At 44.5% G+C, this 12,746-nt stretch overlaps 1 protein-coding gene across 5 annotated transcripts in view; it reads left to right on the top strand.

Moving 5' to 3' along the window:
• The window catches only part of SPAG17 (sperm associated antigen 17), a 720,739-nt gene that overhangs the window by 600,137 nt on the left and 107,856 nt on the right, over positions 1-12,746 (top strand). For 4 of the 5 annotated variants that reach the window (XM_069203004.1, XM_069203006.1, XM_069203008.1 and 1 more), the window contains 2 exons: positions 10,573-10,626; positions 11,284-11,386. In XM_069203004.1, the coding sequence (XP_069059105.1) occupies positions 10,573-10,626; positions 11,284-11,386 (157 nt within the window). The remainder of the gene's footprint in view (positions 1-10,572; positions 10,627-11,283; positions 11,387-12,746) is intronic. The other variant, XM_069203007.1, reaches the window with a different exon arrangement.

Consider the following 12,746-nt stretch of genomic DNA (forward strand, 5'->3'; position numbering starts at 1 on the left):
CGAGCGACAAGCCAACTGGGTCAGGCTTGGCCAGAAGACACCCCAGACATTCTGCTGAGAACTTTACTATGGCGCAAATAGACAATCTCATTGAGGAAGTGGAAATCCTGTTAGCCCCAAAGACCAAAGATGCTGGGAAGGGGGGGCTGAGGCACCAACAAAACACATTAACTTCTTCTTCAAAAAATCGAACAGACAACATCAGGTTCCCAAGGCCACCAATGGGAAACAGTCAGGGGGTGATAGGGAGAAGGGCTTCCCTCCTGAAATTCCCCTATCCTCCACTGAACACGCCCAGGAGAGGCCATTACTGCTAACTGAGCCCACTGTTGAGTGCATTAATCGCTTTGAACTACTTGAGGATCCCAGAAACGGTAACTGTAAAACTACCCAAACGAGTGAGGCCAACAACTTTGGAGGCAACATGGGAGAAGGTGTACTAGGGCCCAGCTAGCCCACTTGAGGGGAGAAATCGGGAATTTACGAGATTACATGAGCACTCTGGGCAAAATGTTGTATGAGAAATTGGACTGTTTGACGGCCATAGCAGCAACGTTAGGAAGGTCACCCCCGCAACAGACCCTGTGCAGACATTTCTACCTCCAGTCCAACTCCCCAATATTTATGATCACACAGGGAGTAGGAGGGGGCGCACAAATATAGCCCCCACTGCTGCATTTGGGGAACAACTTCCCAGCCATGCTCAAACCAAGTGTTCGTAATCTAACGGGGGGAAGGAGCAGACCTCCAGAGATAACACAGGGTGTCGGGTACTTGGGAAGCAAGAAATAGCAGGAAGACCTCCCCAGCACAACAATGATGGAAAACAATATGATCTGTATCTGACGTATGCCCGAAAGCTTCCTCAGGATAATAGCGAATCCCGAGCCTCACTTATAAATAAAGTAATCCACTGGATTACAAAAACGAGGGAATGCAGATCGGTAATAAGAGAGGATATAAGGCACGCTGAGAGAATTACAGGAATAGACACAGGGCCAGACTGCATAGGGCTGAAGCTATGAAACCAAGATCTAGTAAATGACCTATTATCCCTTGAGCAAACACCTGGACTTCGAACACTGTCACAGATAAGGGTAAGATCAAATATCCCTCTAACATCTGAAAACTGCAGATATAGGGATAACCTTAGAAATCCATCCCTCCAACATCCGCACTATGCTAATTTAGAAATTACTGGAGACATGTCAGATGTTGACTGACTAGAGGAGCAGCAGTTAGCTGCAATGGACAAGTGTTCCGCAAGCAGTTAGAATTCGATTAATTTCAAACTCACCTGGCCTATAGCAAACCGTGAGGAAGGGAGGGAACCAATCTGCCAAGAGCCTTTTGATGACCACTGAGACTTGGCAGGGAGGCAACATACTATCAACCCACATAAGGCGCTGGAGTGGGGGTCGGGAACATATGATGGTGACTTAATAAAACTTCTATCACAGAATGTGGCGAGCCTAAGAAGAAAACCAAGCGATCCAGAATGCTGCAGATTTATAGGCCAGCACCATGTCGTCCTGATGCAGGAAACATGAGCAATACAGCTGCGCACAGAGTTGGGCATCTGACTTTCCAGAAGCTAGCACTCCCCGCTCCATCAGGAGACTCAGGAGATTTGGTAATCTAGTTAAAACAGGATTTATTTCCAAAGGCAGAAGTGATCCCTAGTACCAACAGAGACATTCTGGCCATTCAATTAAAGATCAAGAACCAAAGGGGGTTCACTCATATAGCTATTGTAAATACCTACATGAGACCGGCCCCATTAAGCATCCAGACCTCCAGGATGATCCACCTTGCGGACATGCTGATCCAGCTGCCCGGGGGGAACAGGACTAATTTTGGCAGGGGACTGTAACACCCAAATTAGTTGCAACAAAGACCACCCGCAACTAATAATCCAGCATGTAGAATCTATGGGCAGATCTGGACCAGTGCAGGTAGTGACATATAAAACCTTAGAAGAGGCAGCCCAGTTGGAGAATTGAACAACTAGTGTAGGGCTAAAGCAGGTCAATGGGAATACAAAGTCAGATACCCCGGCCGCACCTACGTTTAAGAAAGGTACTCTTGTGAGTCATCTTGACTATGGGAGTCATTATGAACATGGCAGGAAACCCCGCCACGTTCATGGTGACGGTCTCATCACAGACCGCCAGGCCCCTTGAGACCCTGCCGTATAATAGACATTCCGCCACCGCCGGCATGCAGGTCTGAACCGCCATGTTCATAATGAGGGCCTATATCTTTGTAGATCACTTGCTCTGGTTATCTCTCATTAACATGGTAGTGATTCCAAGGGCCGATAGTGACCACCAAGCCCTTTGTGCAACCTTTGCAGCACCTTTGTTCAAAAGTAATGGACTGTCCCCGTGGGTAATGGGTAACAATGCAAAGACGACCAATAACAATAAGAATGTAAGGTGGACGGCGGTGGCAAACGACATGAAGGTCCAGGCTGCAATTTACCACAATGTCCTAGAGAGTCTGTCCCCTTTGATGTCCACTAACCGTCCACTAGCAGACTTTGTGCCGCCGCACTGTTGTCTGATGGACCGACTGAGGCCTCTCTTCACGGTAGCAAGAAGAAGAGGGACGGGCACTGGCAAACCTCTCAGCTGTTTTACCCATTGTCGCCAGGCAAAATCTCACTACTGGGAGCACTGCCTACAGGGAATACAAGACAAGGGCAGTGAGGAGCTTCTATAAAAAGACATTAAACAAAGCCAAAAAGGACTGTGAGAGTGCCCAATGGGACACCTTATCTGACTCCCTTCGAGAGGGAGATATCAAACTATGCTGAAAGACGGTGGCAGATAAGAAGGATCCCCAAAATGATGAGAGCGACCCATCAATACAGCCTGAAAGACGGGTGAATCACTTTGAAGCTCTCTATAGAGAAAGGCTCAGTGATAAAGCACCCCAACCAACACTACTGGGCAACAGCTCTGCCTCTAATCCATTGCTCACTAAATCAGGCTCCCTGGGCTTCGACTAGGCAATTTTTACCCTGGATGAAACCTCCCAGGCACTCCAAACATTACACAAAGGAAAGGACGTGGGCCCAGGTGGCATAACAGGCGATCTGTACCTGTCACGTCCCGAAGTTTGGACATTGTACCTAAACACTTTAAGTAATGCTATTCTGAGGGGAGGAGGTCTCCCCCCCCCCCAACGTGGCAAAGTGAATTAGACTCAGTCACAGTGTTTTGTGAGAAGAGGGGGCTGGAAATCAACTTAGAGAAATTGAGGTTCATGGCCATAAACCCAAACAAAGCATTTAGGGGGAAAATTACCATTGGGGGCGTATCCATGGAACAGATTAGCCAATTTGACTGCCTGGGAATAAGATTAACAGATAATCTATCATGGTCTGTGGAAGAAAAATTTAAAACTGAATGGGAGGGTCTCTCTTGCCAGCTCTCATGGTGTACACGGCTGCTGCAGTGACAGCGGCAATTTATGACGCAAAGCTTTGGGGGCACTGCAATTCGCAGAGATGGACTCTGTTCGAAAATAAGTTTCTATGCTCTTTGTTGTATTTAACAGCTAGTACGCCTCTTATTCCTCTTAGATTTGACGTGGCGCTCAATCAGATCCGTAATTGCCTTGAAACCGCTCATGTCCCGGGCACGTCTTTGGCCCGCTGGGCACTTGAGCCCTTATCGAGCGGCTGTGTCTGAGTTATTGACAATTGACAGCACTGTATCAGTCCCCTGGTTCGGACACATTAGAGATCTGTATAATTGGATCAAAATGCAGGAGGTATGGAGGTGCCCCGGCTATAACAAGAGCTATGATTCCTCGTATCAAGCGGCTGTATTGGGAGGCGCCACTATCCCAGATATGGCATAACCAGTCAATAGGCCGCAGAACGGAACAATTCTTACACCATACGTGCTCACCAAAGTTAGATTATTATATGGATAACAACCGGCCCAGTCCAGCCTTGTTTATTAAATTCAGACTGGGGACTTTGCTACTGAGTTCTTTTACCTCAGGCCGGAATAAAGGTAGTTGTGTGTCTGGCTCTTGTCATCATTGCCCGAAGCAAACCGAGACCTTGGGCCAATTTTTTTTTTTTTTTGGCCAAGATACCTAACACCCAGGAGAAAGTGGATTATTCCCTTGTGTAGGCTTCTTGGTGCCAAAAACTACCGGGAGACATTTCGCATACTGACAAGTGACACCAGCGAAAAGGTCTTTCGCAGTAGCTAGATATCTCCAACGTGCTTGGTCCAAGAGATCAAAGGTGATTTCGCACTCTGTGGACTTTAATTCTTCCATAATTGTCACTGGCCGGTAATTGTGATTATACCAGTGCTCACTTATGGATGACACCAGCCAGTGACAAACTTACTAGAGTGATCACTCATTGGGGGCCCCTCAGTTCACTTGGAGATTTTATGAATTTTGGTCTCAATAATGTTTTTATGCAACTGTATATATGTTTTTAGGAATCACATGTATTTATTATTCTGTGTATGCGTACGGCTTTTATGGCTTCCACCTGAAATAAAGCTTAATCAAACACTAGTGTAGCGAAATAGGAGTTAATTTGAGCCGTGGACACGCAAGTCTGTTAGTTGGAGTGAATAGAATAACAGAGGGATAGAAGTGGGAAGAGTTTAGAAAGTGTTATTTGGGAGATCGTAGTAGTAAGAAGAGGTTTGAGATGAGTCAAAGGAGAGACGGAGGAAGGAAAAGTATCTAGAAATGGATTAGAGATCATAGCAGTAAGATGAGGTTTGTGATGAGTCACGGGAGAGATACATGAGGGAGAATTTAGTAGGGTTGTTTGGGAGATCATGGTAGTAAACTGAGGTGTGGGGTGAGTCAGTGAGTGGAGACAGAGGATAGATTGAGAGAGGTCTAGCGTGAGAAAGAGAGTAGTGCATTGGAGAGAGTGAAAGTTATTGTTTTCTTTCTCTTTTCTACAGTAGGAGTAAAGTAATAAATATATAGATACATGATTGCATAGAAATAATATATGTACAAAGATACACTGAGATTTAAAGTTGTATAAATTCAGACTTTCAAGTGACGTGAAGCTAATTTATTTGTGTATTTTTTATAACTTGTTTTTTTAATTTTGTTTTCCTCAATATTTAAATAGTGAAGTGCTCATAGATAAAATAGTTATGATAATATTTACATATTGTGATAGATAAATAAAACAGAGACCCATAACCATCTAATCAGACAACTTATATAAATAATGTTGTCAGTTGTCAGATCCTGGTTTCCCCCAATAGCGCTTAAGGAAAGGATATTCTCACCTTTAAATAACCTACCCTCTCCAAAGAGGTTAGAGGACATGGGTATAGATTTGTCTTTTAATGGGAGGAAAATTTGTGGGTCAAAGGATCTATGATTCCAGTTACTACAATCCAACAGTAGGGTTTTATCAACTTTCAAAGCCTTTAGGTCTAGGCAGGGTTCAGAATGAATCTTCTGTCATCAGTGCACTTGCTGAAATTTCAGATTACTCCCCATATATGTTGGTCACCCATTCATCTACCTCCACTGATACAACAAGGGATGCACAGAGATGTTGCTGTGAAATTCAGCTCCTTTACTTACCGTTGATAAAAGAGAATATATCCCCAGTAGGGGGGGGGAGACCTTAATAAAATGAAGATCATAGAACTTCCAGGCACTACAATATGGTTTTGGGAATATTTCAGTGATTTACAAATGCACAAGACTAGTAAAGTAAGGACAATAATTAAAACCCTCTTGGTGAACCCCCATCAAATTCTGCTGCTTCCCCTGATAGCTTTCAGGAATCCTGTCCAGATCGTCTGCTAGAGACTCAGAATCTTCAACTTGTAGGAGATGTCCAGTTGGTTCCGCATAAAAAGATTACTCCAGGTACTTCATTGTTCACAGAAAGTCCAGGGGCAACAAGTCTGCCCAAGATATGCATGACCTGACCAAATCTCCCTATACACCCCTTTTCATGTTCCAATTTTGGCTGGAATTTTCGAGGTGCTCTCCAAGGAAACTAGCAAGCTTCTTCTGCAGACCTCCAGATTCTCATTACCAAAGATCAACAGCACTACTTTGGAGTCGCCAAAGATGGTTGGCGTGAAACAGTTGCCTCACATTTAGCCTAGAGTCAGCTGTAGGGATAAAAGAACTACCTGTTGTGGGCTCCCAATCCTCTCTTTCAGTGCATGCCCCTATACACCTACTTCAAACGACCAACTGAGAAGGCCATTCTCTTTGGAGAAAAGGGTGTGACATCTATAGGTGGCATTCAACACCCTTTCCAACTTTGGTCGTCCTATTGTGAGTTCTCAGCTAGTTCCTAACAAAGGATTTCAGCTTCTATAGACTTTGGCCAAGAGTTCTATGAAAATAGCCTGTTACTCGCTAGAGCGAGCGGAAGCCTGAAGCAAAGAGTCCGGCCCTTCACATTGCGGCATCAGACATTGCCATTGTTATCTCAGAGGCATCGAGATCTCAGTTTCAAAGGAAACATTGGGATCTCTGCAGGTGGATTTAGGAATTTAGGGACCTGATCTAGGAAATTTGCATTTGCAAATAATGGTCGCAAATTGCACACCGACTCTTTGCAAATGGAAAATAATGTTACGAACTGACATATGTACTAATAGGTCTGTTCACAAACAATACAAATTGTAGTGCGTCACAATCAGACCGACCTAATCCATATTTTCAAATAGTGTCTCATTCCGACTCCAAGCCACCACAGGGATGGTGGCCTGATGGGGTCAGGCAATCACTATGTCTATGATCTTATTTACATAAACAACACTTTTTTTTTAATTTTAATGCAGCCTGTTGTCCCTACTGGAAACAGGGTGGCATTTAAAAAGACAACGTTTATTTTTTTTCAGTTTAGTTGAGAGTTGGCCAGTGTTTTCTCCCCAACACTTTTTTTTATATATTCACAAAGGGGGAGGAGCCTAAACGGGACCCCTTACCACTTGCAAAAGTGTTACCTCTCCAACTTGGAAGTTAGTAACTTTTCAAAGTTTTGCTACTGGATTACGATTGCAAAATATTGATACTTATCATAGTAACTTGCTATTGAAAAGGGATGCCCTGAACATGCCCCTACCAAATAGTGATTCGTTATGACTTTCTAAACACATATGGGCACATTACAACATTGGCGGTAAGTGGCGCCTACTGCCACGGCGACGGTCGCCAAAAGACCATCGCCGCGGCTAACATCCGTCCTCCAAATTATGACCACAGACGGATTTCCGCAACAAGAAGGGCAGAAATCTGGCTGTGGCCATACTGGCGGATGGTGTTAAGGTGCACTGCCACCACCAGCAGCGCCACGCCAGTAGCCCGCTGCAGCCATATTATGAACAATAATATGGCCTGATGGTGTTCTGCTGGCGGTAGCCCCGTCCCGTCCCCTGCAGGAAGACCCCCTGGATGCAGGTAAGTTGGGTTTACGACAGGGGGAGGGGGTTAGGGGTGTTGTGTGTGTGTGTGTGTGTGCATGAATGTGTGTGTGTGTGCGCGAATGCTAATGTGTGTGTAGTGTTGTTTGCATGCATGTATGCATGTGTGAGAATGCGTGTCTGAATGGAATGTGAATGCATGTCTGCGTGTCAGTATGAATGTGGTACGGATGTGTGTGTGAATGAATGGATGCATGCGTGTATGCCTGTGTGAGTGAGTGTATGTATGCGTGATGCGTGTCTGCAAGTGTGCATAAATGGGGGCTAGGGATTGGAAGGGGGGAGCGTGGATGGAGGGGAAGTGGGGGGCGTCTGGGGAGTGTCAGGGGGTGGGTGGGCCTCCTATCAGTGATAGGGAAGGAATTCACTGTCACAGGTAGGGCCTACTGCCATGGTTTTCATGGAGTTACGAATGGCACGAAAACCATGGTGGTAGGGAGGGTCCAAATGCCACAGGCGGTACATTAGCGGCCACCGGGATGGAGATTCTTTTCTTCGGCCCGGCAGCTCCTAGCACCATGGCGGTCGGTGTGGTATATTGGCGGGTTGGCTTCAGCTGTGGTATGTACCGCCAGGCTATTAGCCGTACTACCGCCACATTATCACCGACCGCCGGGGTTATAATGACCCCCATAGTGCTATTCGGCAACATGCTACTGAATTACAAAATGGTACATTTTGAAAATACTATTTTGCGGTCACAAACTCTGTTATTTTGTGAATCACAAACTTTAAGACTGGAAAATGACTTTGTTTATCCCATTGAACATCTACTTCCAATTTTTACTTTACGTCTCCTCATAAACAAATCACTTTCAGTCATGACGTTGTCTGTAACATTCTAACTGAAGAGTGGCCTGATGCTTGATGCTTCTCTGCATTTGTGGAGCTGTCACATCAGGTTCTTAAAGAGATAAAGGGAAGGTGCAGCCAGAACCACATTGTTAGGAAAAGTTAACCTTATGATTCTGGTGCTCTCAGCTCAGGCTCTTCTCCTTTAGAACATCAATCCATTCGTGTCATCCTTATGATAATGTCATCTTCACCCTCAGATGGCAGGAATATAATTTGGGAGCTGGGTTTGGATGGTTAGTGGCACACAGGTGGGGCAGGAGCTGTGCCCGAGCAGTAAAATGTGCAAGCGACAGCGTATTTGGGAGAATTGTTTGCTGACTTATATGTGTTGCAGGGACCCCTAAGGGCCAGATGTACTATTTACTGCTCGCAAAATACCTGTTGTAATTTGTGACACATATATATATATGGCCATTAAATATTTTAAAGAACTGACTGTCATTCCATTAGATCGGTTCATAAAATACAGAATTGGAATACGTGACAATCCGACCTAATAAATGTCCATTAGATAAGTCGCAAATTGCGATGAGACTCAGTCCCATTGGCCACAGTCACAGGGATGGTGCCTGCAAGAGTGTGCCGGTCACCGTGTATGTGACTGATTTGCAGTCAAGTAACCTTTATTTTTAAATACACCTTATTTATCTTGAATGAAATGAGGCTGCTTTTAAAACAGTTTTCTTTAAAAAAAAAAAAGAAGTTTGATCAAGAGTTGCAGTGATCGCCTTCACTTTTGCAAATGGGTTACCACCTCTTTTGAAGTGTTGGTAACTTTCCAGTGTATTGTCACTGGATTTTGCTCACAAGAGATTGATATATAAGATACTGAATCAGCATTTGGTAAGGACTCGTACAACATGCCCTTCCCAGATACCGAATCGGTATCCCTTGGGGTCTTGTTTTACAAGTCAGAAAAAAAATACCTTTTCTTATTCCTAAAATGGGATTAGTACACAGAAAAACACATTCTAACAGTCACACACACCAAGTCGTAGCTTTTGCAACTGTTAAAATGCTTCTTACATCTGTCCCTACATGTGTAGGCGAAAGAGATATAAAATAGAATTAAAAATACTGGACTACCTGGTGCTTCTACTCGACTATATACTGTTTTGTCCCAACTGTCCAACCTCTTGGATGGCTTGTGAGTCTATGACTGATCGTTTGAAATTCATTACTCCTTCGTGGTCAGGCAGCCTGTGTTCCTTCATCCTTACTGTTCACCTCATTGCCTGCTACACTTCATGTCCTTTATTTCATTTTTGTGCAGTTTATTTCCTTGAAAATAATGTTATCTCAATGTCTTCCTGACTTAAGGTCTCTGATGTTCTGACCATCTTAGCATTAAAGTCAAGTAGTTAGAGAAATCACATTTACTATTTAAACGTCTGATAGTTACTCATAACCTAAATATTTTCTCTGATACATTGTACCTATTTGCTTTGAGCCTTGCGCCTTGCATGAGTGCAGAGACTTTCATTACTTTAGGTAGGAAATCTGCAAAAACCTTCATAACAACTAAAGCAAAGTACTGGCTTCAAATGCTGGGAAACTCTTCTTGTGAGTAGAACAGTTCACTAGACAATTAGGTTACCGTCTCTGACGACTGCGATAATGGTATCTAAGAAAGTCCAATGGGTTCTTCAACAGTAAAAAGATCTTGGCAGAGTCAAGTGGTCCTTCTGTTGGGCTGCTGGATTTGCAGGTAAATGCCCAAAATTCTTCTTTTTACTCATTTATCTATCCTCACAGCCAAGACAACCCCAACTCATTGATTTAGCGACTTTCTTTCTCCCCACAAAGACAAAATCAGGAAAAGTTGCTCCCACAAAATCAGGCCTTCTAAAGTACACCGTGTGCTATCTCAGCTCTACAGTGTTTATGAATTCTGACACATGGCAGTGTCCGACACATCCCTTCTGTAACTAACATATGAATGACTTCAGCAATAAAGCCTATACGTTTAAGTATACATGTGATGAAAATCTCCTTTCTTCTCATTTAAGCATGTTCGGTTTTGCAGTTGTAACTATTTTTGAAAAGCTCTGTGTGTGTGTGTGTGTAATTGTAATTGTATTTATATAACACTTACTACCATGTGTGTGTTTTTTTTTCTCTGTCCATCCATGACCAAATGATGATACAAGCCCTGTGCCAGCATTGGTGTCTTCTTTCATCTGTATATTTCTAGTCTGTAGAGCTGCATACTCATGGACATGCTGTGATGTCTCTCTTTTTTCTTCACATGCAGTCAGGAAGCAGACATGCAGGTACCGCTCTGGCCAGGAAAGTTAGAGCAGGAAAGGTAATACATTTAGGAAGAAAGGCTTGTGTGTGGCAGTTCACATTCGTCCCCATGTAGTGTGGTCATTAATAAACGAGTGAACAAAGCATAGGGTGGAACAGCTGAGAGGCACCTCCATGGCCAATGCCTGCCAGCTGTCCAAGGGAGAAACTACAATCCTGACCAGGAAATAGATCCACCCACCAGGAGGAGCTTCAACGCTCTGCTGAAAGGGATGTACGCATGACTTTATTGCAAAGAGACGGCTTTTGCAGGGATAAGTGGTTGGTTTTCCAAAGAGAGACAAACTCTTGAGACATGGGTACCTTTAGGTAACAAAGATCAGCAGAGTACATTGTTGGTCTGCTCTTTTAAAGGCACAGATCAGTTTAACAGTTTCCTTTCGGTGCCTCAAGACAAGTTAAAACATTCTGAAATGTTGTCGCAGCCAGACAGCTGGTAGTTCTACTCATTGAAAGAGTTGGGCTCAAACAGTTGTGTACTCTGGTGATCTAGTAAGAGCCAAAAAGTAGATTGCATGAAAGGTGTGATTTTGTAAAACAGTGAAACTTCCTCAAAAACACAGACTGCAAAATATGTGTAATCGGCGCATCCCTTTGTTTACATAGCACGTACGGTCGCCACTGATGTTCTGTTTCTGTTGTCTGTTGTTTGCAGGAGAGAGATCCAAGATGCTAAGGACCAGCTGCTGGCGATAAAGAAGCAACTCATACCGCCTTACTTCAAGACTCAGATGGGACTAGACTTCCTGCTGACACAGGTGAGAAGCGTTGCACACCTCCTTACGTCAAGTCTCAGCTGGGACTAGACTTTCTGCGGCCACAGGTGAGAAGCGTCACTTATCTCCTTACATCAAGTCTTAGATGGGACTAGACTTCCTGCTGTCATAGGTGAGAAGCGTCGCACATCTCCTTACTTCAAGTCTCAGATGGGACTAGGCTTCCTGCGGTCACAGGTGAGAAGTGTCTCACATCTCCTTACTTCAAGTCTCAGATGGGACTAGACTTCCTGCTGTCACAGGTGAGAAGCGTTGCACACGTCCTTACGTCAAGTCTTAGATGGGACTAGACTTTCTGCTGTCACAGGTGAGAAACGTCACACACCTACTTACGTCAGGTATCAGATGGGACTAGACTTCCTGCGGTCACAGGTGAGAAGTGTTGCACATCTCCTTACTTCAAGTCTCAGATGGGACTGGACTTCCTGCTGTCACAGGTGAGAAGCGTTGCACACGTCCTTACGTCAAGTCTCAGATGGGACTGGACTTCCTGCTGTCACAGGTGGGAAGCGTTGCACATCTCCTTACGTCAAGTTTCAGATGGGCGTCCTCTTTACTTTTTTCAGGGGGTGGCATTACTTTAACATCATCTATCCTGAGGCAGTATAACCCTACGGCGGCCGTAGTGTTACGCTTCACTGTGAGCCTGCATACCAGGCTGTACCTCAGTCCAGGGGCAGGCAAGCACTCTCCCTTCTGTGGACGCCCATGGATGGGACTGGCCTTTCTGCTGTCACAGGTAAAAAGCATTGTAAACCACAGGTAGGAAGCATTGCACACCTTACTTCAAGTCTCAGGTGGGTATGGCCTTCCTCCTTTCACAAGTAAGAAGTGGTGAAAACCGCATCCCATAAATCTCAGGTGGGGATAGCCCTTCCCGCTGCCACAGTTAAGAAGCATCTCACACCTCCTTACTTACATCTAAGGAAGGGCCGGCTTTCTTGCTGTCACACGTTAGAAAGCACAAGTAGAATCCATGTGTTGCAGTCAGGTTACTAGGTACTCCATATTTAACACATACTACAAGGAGAGTGAATCACTGTTGAATTATGGCGTATGGTTCTCTGATGGACCACTTGTTTGTCAAAACCTCAGCATTTGTTGACGTCTGCCAACTATGTGAGGTCCATTGTAGATTGAACTATGTTGGCAACTGCAAAACATCTCTCCAGCAGGCCTTCTGTCAGGCCACTGACTATTCATTAATTAGTTTTAAAACAGAATAGATTTTAGGGAATGCTATCCTTTCAAACACAGCTTCACTCGCAGCAAATGTGTTTATTTAAACATGACTGGAATCTGCAGATTTCAAAGACTCATTCTCTGACATCTTCCCAGTGCT

Source organism: Pleurodeles waltl, chromosome 8, assembly GCF_031143425.1.
Source record: "Pleurodeles waltl isolate 20211129_DDA chromosome 8, aPleWal1.hap1.20221129, whole genome shotgun sequence".
In the NCBI taxonomy this organism is placed as follows: Eukaryota; Metazoa; Chordata; class Amphibia; order Caudata; family Salamandridae; genus Pleurodeles; species Pleurodeles waltl.